At 43.7% G+C, this 18,328-nt stretch overlaps 1 protein-coding gene across 1 annotated transcript in view; it reads right to left on the bottom strand.

Moving 5' to 3' along the window:
• LOC147678066 (vomeronasal type-2 receptor 116-like) overlaps nt 1-13,149 on the bottom strand; it is a 53,151-nt gene extending 40,002 nt beyond the window's left edge. Inside the window, exons 1-6 of the mRNA XM_086945616.1 lie at nt 13,144-13,149; nt 11,187-11,401; nt 8,658-8,813; nt 7,580-7,888; nt 5,616-5,751; nt 3,837-4,007 (exon numbers count right to left, since the gene is read on the bottom strand). Coding sequence (XP_086801742.1) covers nt 3,837-4,007; nt 5,616-5,751; nt 7,580-7,888; nt 8,658-8,813; nt 11,187-11,401; nt 13,144-13,149 — 993 coding nt within the window. The remainder of the gene's footprint in view (nt 1-3,836; nt 4,008-5,615; nt 5,752-7,579; nt 7,889-8,657; nt 8,814-11,186; nt 11,402-13,143) is intronic.
• Nucleotides 13,150-18,328: the final 5,179 nt, after the last annotated feature.

Here is an 18,328-nt window from a genome sequence, read left to right as displayed (position 1 = left end):
GCTTTTACTGAAACCAGGTAAACTGTATAACTTTAAAAAGTGGCATTTAACTGAGGACCAGCTAGGGGTGTGGGGAGAGTAAACCATTCGGATCGAGTCTTTTGTATGTCAAGAGGTTCAGTTTAGGTTTTTTTAAAAGGGGAAAGGAATAGAAAGCGTGTGATTTATGTGAACATGGCAACTGCTATTGTGGTGTATTTAAAGATTTTTTGATGAACTTAGTTGCATGGTTATGAGGACAGGAAGGAATATTGGGAGATTCATAGCATGTTTATTATTATGTAATTTTTACTTTTCGAACATCTGTTAAAACGGCCCTTTATCTATTTTTTCCAGTACCCCTGAGGAAGAACTAAAAAGTTCGAAATTCATTGGGTTTTAACACTGGTTGTTCGACAGGATGTAGAAAGCACATGTCTGTGGTAAAGCTTCGGCAACATTAGACGTTTGAATATGCAAAATAAATACATCCAAGTTTCCTGGCTGCCTCTGGAAAGATTTACTTTTGCAACACATGAAGCATGAAAATGACGTAAAGTTTATGGACAAAAATTGATTAATTGGATGAAATATGAGTAAATTAACTTTACATACTTTATAATTAGTTGCTAAATACTATTTGTTTTTTAATTGTAAAAAAGCTTTTATTGTGTAATTCTTTTTTTTACAGTTTAATTTTAGCTGTGAGTTGTGGGCAAAGTGTGGGATGATAAATAATTTTCATAAGTTAATTAAGGAAGTACATTTTTTTGGGATGTGGGTTGTGAATTGTGTGGTGTTATAGGGTAGAAAATAAACGTAAATGTATGTAATAATTAATGTTTTTATTTCTAAATAATTTTTAATTACATATATTTATTTGTTTGGAAATTAATTTTTTATTGTATTTAATATAATATTTGTAGGTATTTGTCATATGTATTTACCATTATATTATGTTTTTTCCAAAAATAATATTAAATATATTTGTATTTTAGTTTTTGACATATTTAAAAAAATCTTTTGTTTTTAAATATTTTTGTTGTTAAAATGTTGTTTGTTTTTAATTTTAAACTGACTGGAGTGAGAATAATAATTGTTACTCTTCTGCAATCCATCACATTCCCTACTGTTGCACTCACTGGAGTGGGAATAGTCAATTTTACCCCTCCGCTATCCAACATTTTCTCTACTGTTGCACTGACTGCTGTGGGAATAGTAATTTGTATCCCTCCGCTATCCAACACTTTCCATACTGTTGCACTCTCTGGAATGGGAATAGTAATTTTTCCCCCTCTGCTATCCAACACTTTCTCTATTGTTGCACTCACTGGAGTGGGAATAGTAATGCTTACCTCTCCACTATCCAACACTTTCCCTAATGGTACACTCACTGGAGTGGGACTAGGAATTTTTACCCCTCTGCTAGCTAACACTTTCCCTACTGTATGTAATTTATTTGTTATATTCTTTTTAATTTACATTCAATCTACTTAATTTTCTACATGAATTTTATTATTTAACATATGTAATATTTATTATTGTATTCTATATATATATATAAAATTCGATATTTTGTACAACTATATTTTTTACATCAATATTTTTTATTTTTTAATTTGTTTAATATTGTTTAAGTATAGGGACTCGATATTTTTGCATTCTATATTTTTCCGTTGATATTTTTTACTTCTATATTTTATACATCAATATTGTTTCAGTGAACCCAACTCCTTTGGGGACAATGAAGAACATTTGCTTATCAAAGAGATTGTAAGCAACAGCAAATGTTACTACACAGCTAATCAAATGGGGTATACATGTGTGAAACAATTAAATATTCCACCTTAAGTTGCAATGATATTTAACTGTATCCAAAATTAAGTTTCAGGCTTATTTCTGAATGTTTGGTGGTTAAAATGAAACCCACCAAGTCCATCACAAATGATCATATCTTTTAGAGCTCAGAGCGGTAAATGGGAGAGGTATTTACTGGGTTCTCTGCAAAAGATGTTTTGACAAATGTAACTGATAATTAGAACTTTAGAATGGTGAGCACTCCAATGCAGACAAAGGAGTGTTCTGGGCTTCTATAGGCTGGTAGAAGCACGCAGAACAACATTCTAATGTTGCTGTAGACGAATTTAAATTCCCTCTATTAGGTTACGAAGGCTTATGGTGGCAATGTGAGCTAGCTGGTCTCTAGGCCACCATACCTTGCGGAGGTGCATGGACTCAGTCTAGGCTCCCCACCGAAGGTTTAGGTTGTACACAAACAGCAGATCCTATGGATTAGTGGGAACCACACAACAATATATAATCTTCTTCCTTTTCATATACGCAACTAAACAGTAATTCCAATACATTTACAATATCTGTTCTATTTTTCCTGTTACACACTCCAAACTAATGCAGATCACCTCTCTGACACCACCCAGATGGTAAGGTGTATGAGGGTAAAGCTGAGGGGTAAAAAATGGGAGGCAGCTGGGTCTTTGCAAAAGGGTGTAAAGAAACAACATTTGGCCCAGGCTTCTCTATTCCCCAGAAGCACACATTTGGGACTACTAGGCTACTACATAAAATAATGCCCCATGCATGTAAATGGTATGCCAGTGATCTGCACTAAGCGTTCTTTTTCTTTTCTCACTTTCAGTTGTCCATCGCATGTGGGAAAGTCTAGAGTGTGATAAGGAACCAGATTTGGAAATTACAGAGTGCACCCTGTTTTCAGGTAGTTAAAGGAGAAACATATATAAACAATGACCAAGACAATATGCTCACATGGTGCTTGTTACCTGGCGTGCACATGAAATTCAATGATTGAAACCTGTGTCTACAATAACATAGCTGAAAGATCACAAACTCTGTATCTCAGTGCCATTCTAGGAAAGGTTCACAATACTTAATGCTCCATTGGGCGACCATTTCTCTGCTTGCACTCAGTCAAAAAACAATAATAGGTTACAGGCTTTTGATAAAAAGCAAGTCTCAGAAGCATAGAGAATGTTTTAAATATAATAAAGCTGAAGGAACAATGTTGGATACTCCAATGAGTGTTATGTTATAACAATTTATAGAGCACATAAATACCAAAAAAGGTGTCTCAGCGATAGCTATTCCTGAGACAGGACAAAGTGAAAGCAGACAGTTAAAGAGAACCCAATTATTAGAAAGCCAGGTTATTAATGTTTTCCTGAACATTAAAAGTGAAAGCATGTCTCTCATCTGACAGGGAAGAAAATGCCAAGGCAGTAGCCACTAGTTGGATCTTTATGTCCTGGGAACAACCAGTAGATTTGCGCCGGCCGAGCGCAGTTACCTGTTTGGGGTGTAAATCTTTAACAATTTCTTCAGAAATTCAGGTTCTTTATTTTGTGTGGCTTTAGAGGCAATGCAAAGTGTCTTACATTTTATACTGTTTCTGATAGGCAGCCAGTGCAGAATGAGATTTCAGTGTGCCGGACAGCAGTCTAGCAGCAGCATTTTGAATTAGCTACAGGTTGTTCGGCCTAATAGCTGAGCATCAGTTGACCATTTCAATAGTCTAACTTAGATAGAACCAAGGCCAATAAAATTATCTTCCTGGCTTCAATGGGGATAAAAGGAAACAGCTTATTTGCCATTCTGAGGATGTAGAAGGACGAAGAGACTAATGAGTTAACATGGTATTTATACAATAGCTTGTCATCAAGGATGACCCCGAGATTTTTTGCTTTGGTGACTGGGACTGGAGGCAGTCCAAGATTGTCCGGTCATCAATGGGAATACCATGCTGGGGAGAGGTTACCAAACACCATCACCGTGGTGTTAGAGGAATTAAATTTGAGGCAGTGATTAGACATCCAGGTTCTCACCGCCAGCATACCTTCATGATAGTTCACCGAGACGCAGTCTCCATCCTTATGGCCTCCAAAGACAATTTGAGTATCATCTGCATATGGTTTAAGGCTTAAACCAGCAGATTTAATCACTTGTACCAGGTCAGTGATGTAAGTATTTAAAAGCGTAGGACTGATGAAGGAGCCCTATAGGACACACTGAAGAGAAAAAGAAGGGGATTCAAAATCACCCAACATAACTGATTGGGCTCTGTTGGCTAATAAAGATGCTAGCAGAGCTTTGGCATTGTCCCTGATGCCTAGGGAGGAGATACAATTGATCAGGAGACCATGATCTACCATATCAAAGGCTGTAGATCGGCCCAAGAGGACCAATACCACTGCACCACCCTCATCCAACGCAAACCTTAATTCCTCTGTGGTTTTGATAAGTGCTGTTTCTGTACCGGTTGTATGACATTACAACGCATGCTGTTACGACGCATAGTGTTGAGGGGGGCTGGATAGTGAATAGTGTAATTTACTATTCCATCTCCAGTCCCGGTGGATAGTAGGGAAGGTGTTGGATAGTAAATTAAATCTATTCCCTATCCTAGAGGACCCCCCAGCGCAATGCGTTGTAATGACATGCGTTGTAAAACTTGCGATTTAAAGGCATGCGTCTTAAAAGTTGCATTGAAAAGGATGTTCCCCTTCTGTACCATGGCTTTTCCTAAATCCAAATTGTGTTTAATCCAACAAATTGTGGCCCTGAATGTATTGGGTCAATTGGTCATTTATAATCTTTTCTGCTAATTTGGCGGCCAAAAGCAGACATGCAATAGGCCTATAATTGAGAGTGTCTTCCGGGTCAAGGTTTGACTTCTTTAATAGGGGCAGAATGGAAGCTTTTATCCATTGATAAGGATAGACACCAATTGCAAACATAGAAAAAGATGTTGCCCAGAACTGGCCCAATAAGCTCAGAAGACTCCTTAAGTGTAGCAGGCGGACATGGGTCCAGAGGTGAACCTGATTTAGCCGCCCTTACCAGATTTGTTACTAGCTCTGAGGAGACAGGGATGCATTCTCTGAGAGAGAAATTTCCTAAAGATTCTGTATGGCAGTCTGAACTGGTTTGCATAGAGGGGAGAGTCATTAAAGTTGAAATAGATGGAGTTTACTTTAGCCTGAAAACTAAAGGCTAAGGAACTGCAAAATGATTAAATCACTAGATTGGCTAAATTGCAAAGTGCGGTCCCGAGTTTGGATACCACTCGAAATAAAAGTTTGGTTGAATCTTGGACGTTTTCAATTTCTCTTATAAAGTAGCTGCTTTTCTCCTTACAAAGGAGATGTTTGTAGTTGGCCAAAGCTTGTTTGTAGAGACAGTTCTCCTACAACGCTGTTTCTCGAGCATCAAGGCTTCCAAATACCATGGGGCTGAGGGTGTAGTTCTATTTTTGGAGGCTGTCTAGTAGGGGACTAATTTGGTGAAAGAGGCATGAAGCCAATCTGTATAGCTCAAGGATGCCTGCTTTGGGTCATAGGAAAGAGCCGGCTTAGTGTCTGATAGGTTTTGTCTGAGAACATCTTGGTCTATATTCTTCCAGACTCGGAAAAATTTGGAGGGTACCTGCCTTAGGTGTGGAGGGTTCACCTCCAAAAGACGAATGTCAAATAGGATTGCATGATGGTCTGACCAAACCAATAAAAGGACCTCCTTGAGAGTTATGGCATCATTGTAAGTAAAGAGGCTGTCTAAGGTATGTCCGGCTGAATGGGTGGGTAGGCTACTTTCTGCAAAAGGCCCACTGACTCCATAATGAAACGATCTGAGTCCTTGTCATTATTAACCTTCAGATGAAAATTATATTCACCCATTATAGTAGAACTCGACTCATAGGCTGTAGCTTCTAATAGACTTCCCAGGGTCACTAAGAAGTCTCCCCTGGAACCAGGAGGATGAAAAAGCAAACCTTTAAAAGATTGGTGATCTGAGACTCAAATATTGAAGCTCAAGGCTTCACAGGCTGTAGAGGGAACCAGACGTCCTTCGACTGCGATGGAGTCATGAGACCGTCACTTCTTTTAATGGGCCTGCCTTGTCTGAAAACACGGAAACCCACAGGAGCAGCTGTTGTCAGAAATCTGGTCCCAACGAAGGATCTGCCCACGTATTGGAGATAAATAAGAAATCAAGATAGTGGCTAGCTCTTATTTCAGCTATTTTGTGCTTGTGTTTAGGAAGAGAGCGTGCATTTATCAAAGTGGACTAAATCTTGGTGCGGCCATTGTTCTTGGCTTTGGCGGTAACTCTAACTGTGGGGGAAGAAAAGTCCAGTCCTGATGTAGAATTGGCCCTCAGAGAGCGGCCGCAGACGGTGCAAGTAAGTTTGGGCTCTTTGAAGAGCTCTTCTATCTCAAAACAGACGCAGACAGACTGCAACATTTTGTATGAGCTGTTTAGCGCATGCAGTTCCCTACTGGAATATGCCAACAGGGATGACATTTTACCTGGAGCAAACAGAGCAGAGGTTTTGGCACTAGGCATAATTCGGCACGCCCGCTTGACTCGTCCGCTGCATGGATGCACTGAGATCTTCATTAAGCAGCCCTCCAGGGTAGGGGGTGTGGCCCAAGATGGCATCGGAGTGCGAGGGAAGACCTCACCAAGAGTTCTGTGCTATCTCTTTCCTGGGTGGAAAATCTTTCTTGTGATGGGATGCGAGTAATGAGTACTTTGGTAATTTCACACCTACAGATTTTATTAGCTCACATTTTGCCAGCTAAAACTATGGGAAGTATGTTATTTCTGTGATTATTCACCACCACCAGTGCAGAACATTGCAAAGCATACCGTAGAAATGATAGTAGTGGTTAACAGACTGCATCTCTCAGCACAAGTACATGTGGAATGTCTATCAATTGAACAAATTAGTTATTTTAGTGCAATTATGATATACAGCACCCTACTACCAGGGATGCCAACACACATCGGTCCCTAAGTTCTACTGTGTAAACCCAGTAGATGAAGATACCAAAGCACTCAAGGGAAGTCCAAGCACAGGCAGTCCATAAAATGAGGATTCAAATATAAAATCAAAATATCAGATTCAAAAATTTGATTTATTGAAGACAAAAGGCCAGTTAACTGTAATCTTGTACATGTGTGTTGGCAGCACAAAACACATGTTATGCAGTGGGCTGACTCGCGAACCACGGCGCTACCTCTTTCCTCTTCACCGGTCCTGGTGCAACTCTCTTCGGGGGTGACACGGTACAGCATCGCAGACCGCTGTGGCCATTTCAATGGCGTCTCAGAAAGCACCTGCGACGCCTGTTGTTTATCGGGCACGTCGCATACCTGCACGGTGGCCCATCTGTTTCCCGAGGCACCGTGGGACATTACACTCACCTGGTGTGGGCATCTGGTGATCTCTCTTTCTTGGGGGCCATTTTGTTGCTCTCCTTTTTACCTTGCTTCCAGAAGGCAATAGGGAAGGGTTACTTACCTTCCTAAAATGGTGATCTTTCTGTAATTCACTTCACTCTTTTCCCTATCAAAGATGGCGACGCCTCTCCTTCACCTTTTTTGTCACTTCCTTTTCTTGTATGTTACTTCCTGTTCCTGTATGTCACTTCCTGTATATAAGGGCTCAGAACCTTTCCTACCTTGCGCTGCAACACTCCTTGTTCCTGCTGGTGTGTCCTCTCTCCTGTTGGCTCCTTGATTCTTGTTGTGGTGATCCCTTCCTTCTGTTGTCGTTCCTGGTTACCTTGCCACTTCTGATTCAGCTTTACTTCCAGTTTTTTCCTGGTTCCTTTTGGGCTCCTGGTCTTCCAGTGTTTTCTGGCTCCTTGTCTTCTCCTTCATTCGTGGAGTCTCATCATCATCAGAGTTTTTTTCCCTCCAGGGTTTTCCTCTTGGGACTCCTTCTGGAGGGCACAGGCTGCTTAGGCTTTCATTGTCGGTAGCACCGTGGCTACGGGAAGGGGTCACCCCTATCTCGGGCAAACCAGGACTTTCAAGAACCAAAGCAGGGAACCGTCCCAGAGCCTCAAGACTGATAAGAAAGACCCTAAACCTGACAGATTGAAACACCCAAAAACCTGCATTGATACTTTATAGTCCTCTCCTACCTCCTTGTCCACTGGAAAGGCTATCCCCTCAGTGATAATACTTGGGAGGCTGCTGACTCTGTTCACTCTCCTGTTTCTTGTCTGCTGTTTTTTTCGGCTTTTTCCTGGCAAGCAGAGGCTCCAGGAGGGGGACCTCCTGTTACGCCCTGGGCCGACTCGCGACCCGCGGCACTACCTGTTTCCTCTTCGCCTGGCCGCATTGCGGGGGTGCCGCGGTAAAGCATTCCGTCCTGCTGTGGCCATTTCAACTGCGTCGCGGAAAGCACCCAGGACACCTGTTGGTTTTCAGGCACACCGCATCCCTGCACAGTTGCCCATCCACTTCCCAAGGTCCTTGGGACATTACACTCACCTGTTGTAGGTGTCTGGTGATCACCCTTCTTTGGGGGCCATATTGTTGCTCTCCTCTTCACCTTGCTTCCAGAAAGCAATAGGGGAGGGTTACTTACCTTCATAACATGGTGATCTTTCTTTACTTCTTTTCACTCTTTTCCCTATCCAAGATGATGACACCTCTGAATCCTGTTTTGACACTTCCTATTCCTGTATTTCACTTCCTGTTCCTGTATGTCACTTCCTCTTTTTCTTTATATAAGGGATTTGAACCTTTCCTTCCTTGCGTTGCAACACTCCTTGTTCCTACTTGGTGTGTCCTCGCTCCTGTTGGCTTCTTGACTCTTGGTGATCACTTCTTTCTGTTGTCGGCCTGGTTACCTTGCCACTTCTGCTCCAGCTTGACTTCCAGTTTTCTCCTGGTTCCTTTTGGGCTCCTGGTCTTCCAGTGTTTTCTGGCTCCTTGTCTTCTCCTTCATTCCTGGAGTCTCATCATCATCAGAGGTTTTTTCCTCCAGAATTTTCCTCTTGGGACTCCTTCTGGAGGGCACTGGCTGCTTAGGCTTTCATTGTCAGCAGCACTGCGGCTACCGGAAGGGGTCGCCCCTATCTCGAACAAACCAGGACTTACAAAAACCGAAGCCAGGAACCGTCCCAATGCCTCAAGACTGGTTAGAATGACCCTAATCCTGATAACACCTGACACGTGTTTCGTCATCACACATGGACTTCTTCAAGACTAGATGAATAATGGCATTCTGGAAAGAGGTTTAACAAGAAGAAAAAATTGAAAGATCCACAACCTGATGAGGAGCCTCACTTCCGGGACACTAACATCACAAACACTGACTGCTCTACTAATAGGTAGGAAATTATCAAGGTCTCAGTCTGATCCTTCTGACTGATACCCACAAAACTGCAAGTGTGTTCACTTCTCATTTCTATATGGGTGCATTTCAACTCATGGCTGACTATCAATCCTTAAATACCGCTATCAGACTGTCGTGTCAATGAAATTTAGGACCATTTTTGGTCCACAGCCTTGAATTGTAGCATAACTTATACTGTACCTGTTAATTATAGAGGGCGTACTACGTCCTCAACTTTGGACCACAGTATATTTGTGGCTGTCCAATTCCACCGAATCACTGATTTGCTAGACAATTTTTGTTTCTACTTCAAAAGCCCATCCATAGATCTTGGTTGGACAGGGATACCACTTTTTTTTAACTTTTGTTCTGTCTGAAAACCGGATATTGGATCTTTGAATTTGTTCTTCTTCCTAAACCTCTTGCCAGAACACTATTACTCATCTAGTCCTGAAGATGTCACTCTGTGATGAAACACCTGATGGCTGTTTTGTGCTGCTTTCAATAGGCGTGTACAAGATTACATTTACCAGGCCCTTTGGCTTCAATAAACCACATATTAGACATTTCTACAAGAATCCTTATTTTATGGACTGACTGTGCCTGGACTGTCATTGAGTGCTTTGGTATATTTAACTACAAAACATTGCAATGATGAGATGACTTTAAACTGGTAATTTATCCCAACCAAAGTATCACTAATACAAGCCGCAATATTATCTCATCAAGTTATCTAGCAAATTCACATTGAGAGACTACAGGACAGTAACATAGGACCCTAATTTAAAAAATGTAGATATCTCATGACAGATTTGGTAAAAAAATTGCTTCTAGTCATTTCTACAGTACCATACTTGCATATTGCCTGATTAACTCACATCATGTTCTTCAAACTCCAGTAAATATGTATTCAAATGAGTATTATTATCACTAAGCTATTTATATTGAATTTTCTAAACTCCTGAGTTTTTAATGTTACATGCATTCCTTACAATATAGCAGTCTACTTTTGTTACCTTTTTACTAAATGTGGTACACCTATGCTCATCTTTTTACCATGTATTAAGAAGAAGCGTAGGATAAATGTAACTTGTATTATATTTTCATTTCCTCCTTTTTTTTAACTCTTGTCTTCAGCTGTTGCAAAAGTGTACATGGCAAGGGGAATCTGCATATATTTGCGTAAAACAATGTTTAATTCTAATTTTCACACTCTCTAGACCTCAACAATGTTGTACATGCATACATTATTGAATTTTGTACCCTGTAGAAAGTTTAAAACCTGGAAGTTTGCAAGTGGCTAAATATACATTTGGAATTTATTCAGTCTTGAATATGAAATTGTAACCTCTAATAAAAAAAGATGCAATGTCTTGTAGTCCTATCTAAACTGTAGAAAAACGTTGGTTGCTTGTTTTTGTAAATGATGACAATGGCAGTTCATTTCACACACATCTTTTCTGACAAAGGCATCTTAATGAAATCTATATGAGCTGAGACATACATTGATGCAACTGGTGAACTTATCTGTGCTTTGAAAATTGATGCAAAATGCTTGGAAATAATTCGACATTTTCAACATGCAATTATTTTATTGTGTTTGGTAAGACTGTAGGCAAGTTGATTTGCAGTGCATCACTGTCAATGACTCTATGGGTTAATTCAGAATCCTATTTCAACAATCCGGAATTTTCTTGATTCCATTCAATATTTTCCAGAAAGTTACCATCTCATCTGTCAGTACTTTTTTCATTCTTCATCGTATCATATAGTCTGTCTACAAATATTGTCTTTAGTTCACTGTGATTCGAGTTTGCATTGTATTCATTAGCCCGGATGTTGTAGACCTAAAGTTAGCTTCAAGCACTGAATTTATTGTAATAAATACACTAAATTGCATGATATTGGCAAGTTTTTGATTTTGACATTGAACAAGAGAAGGGTCTACGGGGCACAGGTTTGCTCTACACTTTTTAAACTAAGTAGCACATGCATCTAAACCCCCAATGACAGATAGATTACTCTTTTCACCTGGTCATACCCATCCAGCTGGATTAGGCTCTTGTTCAAGGTCAGCACTGGCTCTGATGTATGTCCTGGTTGATACGTTCCCACCACTATATTCTCTTCCACGCCTTCTGCAGTTATTTTCCAGTTCAGTATTTCGTAGGCTGGTGGTGGGTTCCCACTGGCATCAAAGAACACATCATCACCTGCCGTGCTCTGGAAGTGAACTTTTCTGACATAATGAAGCAACTGTGAAGAAAAAGATCACATTAATATCCACATTGCCAGATGAGTTTTCAAAAGCTCTAGAAACAAGATTACAGAAACAAACACCTCCTCTGCTGTTGAGTGCAGATTTTTCCATGCTCAAAGATCTTTGTGGTAGCAGGTGGTTGCAGCCACGACATAAAAGCTTTTTAATTTACTGTCTGCCCATTATTTATCTTCTTCTTGGGTTTATAAGATGTGGGCAGGCAAGTAACAGCCTATATTGACTTGTAAGTATAGATCACAAGTGACCTTGGATTAGTCAGTGAGATGACTGCAACCTTAGGTCAAATGCAATTTGTTTCCTGATTAACAATGCATATAATTCTGTACATGATGTTTGTAGGCATTTCATGAAGCTGTGACGTCACTTTTCTCTGAGTTTTAGATGTGGGCTGAGCTGTTTTTTGTTACTGCCCTCTTCCCCTTGTTTTATGCCAGATGAGCCTTCTGCCAAATGTATCTTCCCATTCTTTGCTCCAGGTGAGCTTGGCTAGTTTTACTGCACTCAAAGTAAATATGGCTACTCAGAATTACTAAAATTTTGCATTGGGTTGCAACACTTTTGTGTCACAGCAACAAAGCAGGATTATTGTTGGCATTTACTAAGCCATACAAATTCAAATTGTGTAGCCTGCGTGGTTTAGTAAATAAAAGGAAAGCAATGCCGTGCATAGCACTGACTTGCATTACTCTGTGTCATGTAGGCATTATATGGGTTGAAAATGGGCGTTTCTATGCATTCATCCATGTATCTGATGCAAATCCAGATTTCCAAAGACATGTAAACCTTGGTTTGCCCCACAATGGTGTGCCTAACTGACAGAGCATAACAAGGGGAAATATCTTTATTTTTTGTTGTTATTCCTCTTTCGATGTGTTCTGCATTCTGTAGCAGAAATATAAAGAGGAATATGCCTCTAAGAAATGTATTAATGCAGAAAAGTATCCCTTCCTGCACAAAACCAATGCTGCCAGTTGGGTTTCTTTTATCAGTTTGGTTGTAAGATATTCCCTGCTTTAACTTCTAAACATGCATGTTCAATTCAGCATTTTGATTCCACTTCTAAAATTATTCTTTGCATCAATTCTGTTGACCTCTATGGGTTCTCAATGTGTGAGAAAATGAAATGGTGTTGTAAGGATCAATGTATTCCTCACTGCTTGAATCTGGCCGCAGGCGGTACAAAAGGGGGTAGTAATGGACTGAGCATCTGAACGAATCAAACACTCACACCCAGTCAAAAGATCTGGGTTAAATCATCACAGTTTTTTAGCCCACTCTGCCACCCCAGTTCAGACATGGCTATATGCAAATCAGTCCGACCCTGTGCCTCATGGGAACAGTCCAGCTCGAACTGCCAAGCCATGCCTTCCCTGGACCGGAAACAAGCTTCCGAGGACCGGCTTCTGGTTCCATCACCACCCTCTTTTGTACCGCTTTTGGCTGCCATAAGTGTGGCAGGGTATGCTCAGACGTGAGTCCCTTGCTCACTTTGCCACTGGATTCAAGCAAGCCGGGCTGAAGACGGCTGGAATGCCAGATGGATTAAACCCAGATCTTTTGACTGGGTGTGAGTGTTTGATTGATTCAGATGCTCCGTCCATCACAACCCCCTTTTGTACCGCTAAATATGGCCTCAGAGCATAACAGTTGCTAGACATTTGGTGGTCAACCTAACTAACAGGCTTTGAGAAGCACCAGAAGAGGGTTTTAGCATTACCCACATGTTGGTAGTCAGGATGCAAGTTTTGACTGGGCAGACATTATATGCTTGCACAAAAAAGTGCTTGTTTTCTACACAACTGTGAACGTGTTTTTCATTTATCCAGCTGCCGGAACTTTAATTTTCGGGGGCACATACAACATTGTAATGCTTAGATAACTAAGTAATTTATGGTGTTCGTTTTTTTCGGCAGCAACACAGATGAGAGGATGGCATAAGTTAACTTTATGCTTAAAAAAGTGTACAGGTACAGTGCACCCAACATAATGTGCACAACTCAAGACCCTTAAAGTTCATGCAAACATATGCAAATCTCATTAGGCTCAATAAAGTAAATCAATCAATCAATCAATCATGACATTTGTATAGCGCGCTTCTCAACCGGATGGGTCTCAAGGCGCTGGGGAGAGAGGGGTCCGTTACTGCTCGAAAAGCCAGGTCTTGAGTTGCTTTCTGAAGGAGAGATGGTCCTGGGTTAGCCGAAGGTGGATGGGGAGGGAGTTCCACGTCTTGGCTGCCAGGTAGGAGAAGGATCTTCCTCCGGCGGTGGCTCTGCGGATGCGTGGAACGGCGGCGAGGGCGAGGCTGGTCGACCGTAGCTGGCGGGTGGGTATGTAGAAGGACAGGCCGTTGTTGAGGTAATTGGTGCCCAGGTCGTGGAGAGCCTTGTGTGCATGGGTGAGGAGTCTGAACGTGATCCTCTCGCTGATGGGGAGCCAGTGCAGGTCTCTCAGGTGGCCGGAGATGTGACTGTGTCGGGGGATGTCCAGGACGAGTCGTGCGGAGGCGTTCTGGATGCGTTGGTGTCTTTTCTGAAGTTTGGCTGTGGTTCCGGCGTAGAGGGTGTTTCCGTAGTCCAGTCAGCTGGTGACGAGTGCCTGTGTGACCGTCTTCCTGGTTTCGGTGGGGATCCATCGGAAGATCTTTCGGAGCATGCGCAGGGTATTGAAGCATGATGATGAGACGGCGGTGACTTGTCTGGTCATCGAGAGGGAGGAGTGGAGTCCAGGATGAAGCCCAGGTTTCGTGCGTGGTCCGTTGGCTTGGGAGTGGTGCCCACGGCAGGGGGCCACCAGGAGTCGTCCCAGGCAGAGGGCGATGACCCCAGGATGAGGACGTCTGTCTTGTCTGAGTTCAGTTTCAGGCGGCTGTTCTTCATCCACTCGGCGACGTCTTTCATCCCTTCTTGTAGGCTGGTTCTGGCGGTGGCTATGTCGTTGGTGAGGGAGTGGATCAACTGGGTGTCGTCGGCGTAGGAGATGATGTTGAGGTTGTGTTGGCGTGCGATGGCTTGAGGGGGCTCATGTAGACGTTGAAGAGGGTGGGGCTGATCGATGATCCCTGTGATACGCCGCAGATGACTTTGGTGGCCTCGGATCTGAACGGGGGGAGGCGGACTCTCTGGGTTCTTCCGGCGAGGAACGAGATGATCCACTCCAGTGCCTTCTCTTGGATTCCGATGTTGCTGAGGCGCTGCACTAGGGTGGTGTGGCAGACAGTGTCAAACGCTGCAGAGAGGTCCAGGAGGATGAGGGCCGCTGTTTCCCCGTTGTCGAGCAGGGATCTGATGTCGTCCGTGGCTGCGATGAGGGCGGTTTCGGTGCTGTGGTTGCTGCGGAATCCGGATTGGGACAAATCAAGGGTGTTGTTCTCTTTGAGGAATTGGGTCAGTTGTCTGGTGACGATCTTCTAGATGACTTTCGCCGGGAAATGGACCGGAAGTTCTTGAGGTCCTTAGGGTCTGCCTTGGGTTGCTTCAGTAGGGCGTTGATCTCTGCTTGTTTCCAGCTGTCTTTGAAGGTGGTGTCATGAATGAGCTGTTGAAGATGGTTGGGGTGCGATGATGGAGCTCGCTTTGTTGAAGATGTGGTTTGGGCAGGGGTCTGATGGGGAGCCGGAGTGGATGGTGATCATGGTCTCGATGGTGTCTTGGTCGTTGGGGTGTTGGCGGGTGTCAGAGATGTCTGGGTGTTGAAGCTGTCATAGATGTCTGTGATCTTGCAGTGGAGGAAGGTAGCTAGAGAGTCGCAGAGGTCTTGTGATGGCGGGTTGTCGTTGGAGCTGGAGCTGGGGTTGGCAAGTTCCTTTACGATGTTGAAGAGCTCTTTGCTATTGTGTAAGTTGTTGTTGATGTGTTCCTTGAAGGAGGTCCTTTAGGCCGTTCAAAGGAGTTGGTGGTCTCTGCGACTGGCGTTTTTGAGGGCTGCGTGGTTTTCCAATGTTTGCTTGTGGCGCCATTTCTTCTCTAGTCTCCGGCAGGTCTGCTTGGATGTCTGGAGATCGGTGGTGAACCAGATGGCTCTTCTATCGGTGCATTTGTTTGTGGGTTTCTTGATCAGGGCGAGAGTGTTGGCGCAGTCATTGATCCATTGTTTGAGGTTGTGGGCGGCTGTGTCGGTGTTGATGTGGTCGGTGGGCGGGTCTTGGGTGAGGGTGGTAAATAGCTGGTCTTCGGTGACCTTGTTCCAGCTGCAGTGGGGGATTCTTTTTGGTCGTTGTGTGCGGTGGATTTCTTGAAGGTGAATTGGATACAGCTGTGGTCTGTCCAGTGGAGTTTGGTGGTGTGGCTGATGGACTCGTGGCTGCTGGCCGAGAAAATGGGGTTGAGCGTTAGTCCGGCAGAGTGGGTGGGTGTCATGACAAGCTGTTTAAGGCTGAGGTTGCCAAGGTTGTCCAGTAGTGTAGTGGAGTTCCTGTCGTTGGTGTTCTCGAGGTGGAAGTTCAAGTCTCCGAGGAGGATGTAGTCTGTGGAGGCCAGGGCGTGCGTGCTGACGGCGTCTGTGATGGAGTCAATGAACTGAGTCTGGAGTCCGGGGGGTCTTTACACGAGGGTTCCTTGAGGGTTGTGTTGGGATCGGTGTGGATCTGGAAGTGCAGATGTTCAGCGGTGCCAAGGGTGTCATCGGTGTTGGTCGAGATTCTGAGGGTATTTCTGTGGACGATGGCGATTTCTCCTCCTGGTCTGTTGATGCGGTCGCTGCGGGTGATCTTGTAGCCATCCAGGATGGCTATGGCAACATCTTGTGCCGATGAGGAGTTCATCCAGGTCTCCATCAGGAAAGCGACGTCCGGGGAGGATGAGTCAAGCAGGTCCCAGAGTCTGACGGCGTGCCTGTAGATGGAGCAGGTCTTGAGCTGTATGCATCTGAGGTGGTTGTGGTCTGCCTTGGTGGGGTTAGCAGGACGTGCATCAGTGCGCTGGCAGGTGTAGCTGCAGTTTCGGCAGGTGATGGGTCCATGGGTGAGCTTCAAGGTGGCCTATAAGCAGGTAGTCTAGTGTAGTTCCTATATTCCCAATAGGCTCTGCGCATTGGAATAATATAAACAGCAGTGTAGACGTAGAACTGAGGTCGACTAGGTCTCTACTGACTATATTAGACTTAATTAGTTTCGCCAGCTAGCTCAGACGTCACTAGAAACTTTCTCGAATGTTCATGAAAGAGTTAACTCTCCGGATTAGACAAGAAGGGATTCGCTTCTGACAACCGTACAAACATGACAACTATGCTCCCTCAGAATAGAGTGTATCTCTAGAGTTGTGTGAAAACAATAGGCAGCTATTTGACTCAGTCAATCGTGCATACTTAGTTTCACCAGAGTGCAGAGAAATAGAGAGACAGGCGTTTTTCAATAAAAGGTGTTATTTTATTGAGCAGTCTTCTTTCTCATCAAGAGAAATGAATTGCCACAATTGCAATACTTATTATGAAGTAAAGTGCGTACAGTAAAAGTAGTATTATGAAATAATACTGTAAAAGCATAGATATGGTTTCTTAGCCATATGATACTTTAAAATAGATAAAATATATATACATACATAAACCTATAGACTAACGTACTCAACTGGTGCTTCTAACTATGCCTACCCCGATGTACCTTACCTAAGCCTAATACTTGGGAAGGAGTAAGTAAGTAGCAGTTTAAGTTAAGTTGGTTAAGATTGTTTTTGCCAAGGATCTGAATCAAGAATTCTCTTTAAGGGTTTAGTCAGCTCTGTACCTTAGTAATAGAATGTGGGAGGTCTGGTATCTCTTTCTTCAGGACTCGATCTCCCAGCAACCCGCAAGGGTGACTCGGGAACACCGGAGCTGGATTTTCTCGGCGTGAGAAAAAGTAGCTTCTCCAGCACGTCAAAGGGGAGGGGCGGCTTCCGTGGGCTCTCGCATCAGCTGGGCTCTCGGGCAAGAAGATAGCCGCTCTGCTCCAAACCACAGTGTGCTTGCTTAAGGCAACTGTTGGTATTTTATACCTGAAAGGTGCTGGGTTTGACGTAAGGTTGGACATAAGACGTCACTAAGAACTAACAGTTCTTGCTGTACTCAAGGAGTTCTTGTTCAAATCAAAACAAAAGCAGGGGGGGATTTCCCGGGCTGCTGGAGGCTTGGTTTGTTTAAAGAACGCGTTGTGCTTCCTAGGAGTCGATGGGAGTAGCCGTGCTGTGCTTTGGACTGCATGGGCTATTACTGAATATGGATATGATTCCTATGGCCTTATAATGATATTATTGATTATAACTGCACAAGGGCATGAATCGGGAATATCGAATTAGTGTCCTAGATAGAAATACAACAGTAGATGATCGGCCGGTGTTGAGTTTGTGGAGGGTGTTGGCGTTGTAGCGGAGTTGGGCGTCGTGGCGGTTGTGGGGACAAGGAGTCTGGCGCGATCCAGGCGCAGACGGGCGCAGGCGGGCTTGCCTAAGGTGCACCAGAGGTGCGACCGCGCAGTGGTCTCCATAATGTAGGGGAGGGATGAGGAGATGGGAGGCGGGAGCGGGGTGGTAGGGGGTGGGGGCGGCAGTGGCAGGAAAAAAACAGAGGGGAGACAAAGGCAAGCGACAGCCCACAGCAAGGACGGTGAGGGGTGAAAAAAGAGCAGCAGTCCAAGTTAGAGGGAGAAAAAAACAGCTACAGAGCAAACCAATAGACTAGAGCTGACACAGCGCACAATACGGAGTTTAAAAAATTTACAGAAGGGCAAACACCATGCGCAAGAGGGAGACCTGACCCTGGGTAGTCTTGAACCCTGCAACGGAGAGGGGCTGGCTGGCTGCAGGCGGAGCAGAGCACTGTGGCGCTGCATGGGAGAGGAGTGCGTGCCTAGAATAAGGTCTGGGACCCACACGCGCTCCCCGCAGCGGTCACAATAATCCTTGTTTCCAGTCCAGGGAGGACCTGGCCTG

This window comes from Lissotriton vulgaris, chromosome 12 (genome assembly GCF_964263255.1).
Source record: "Lissotriton vulgaris chromosome 12, aLisVul1.2, whole genome shotgun sequence".
NCBI lineage: Eukaryota > Metazoa > Chordata > Amphibia > Caudata > Salamandridae > Lissotriton > Lissotriton vulgaris.
This window is presented reverse-complemented; position numbering and strand designations above follow the sequence as displayed.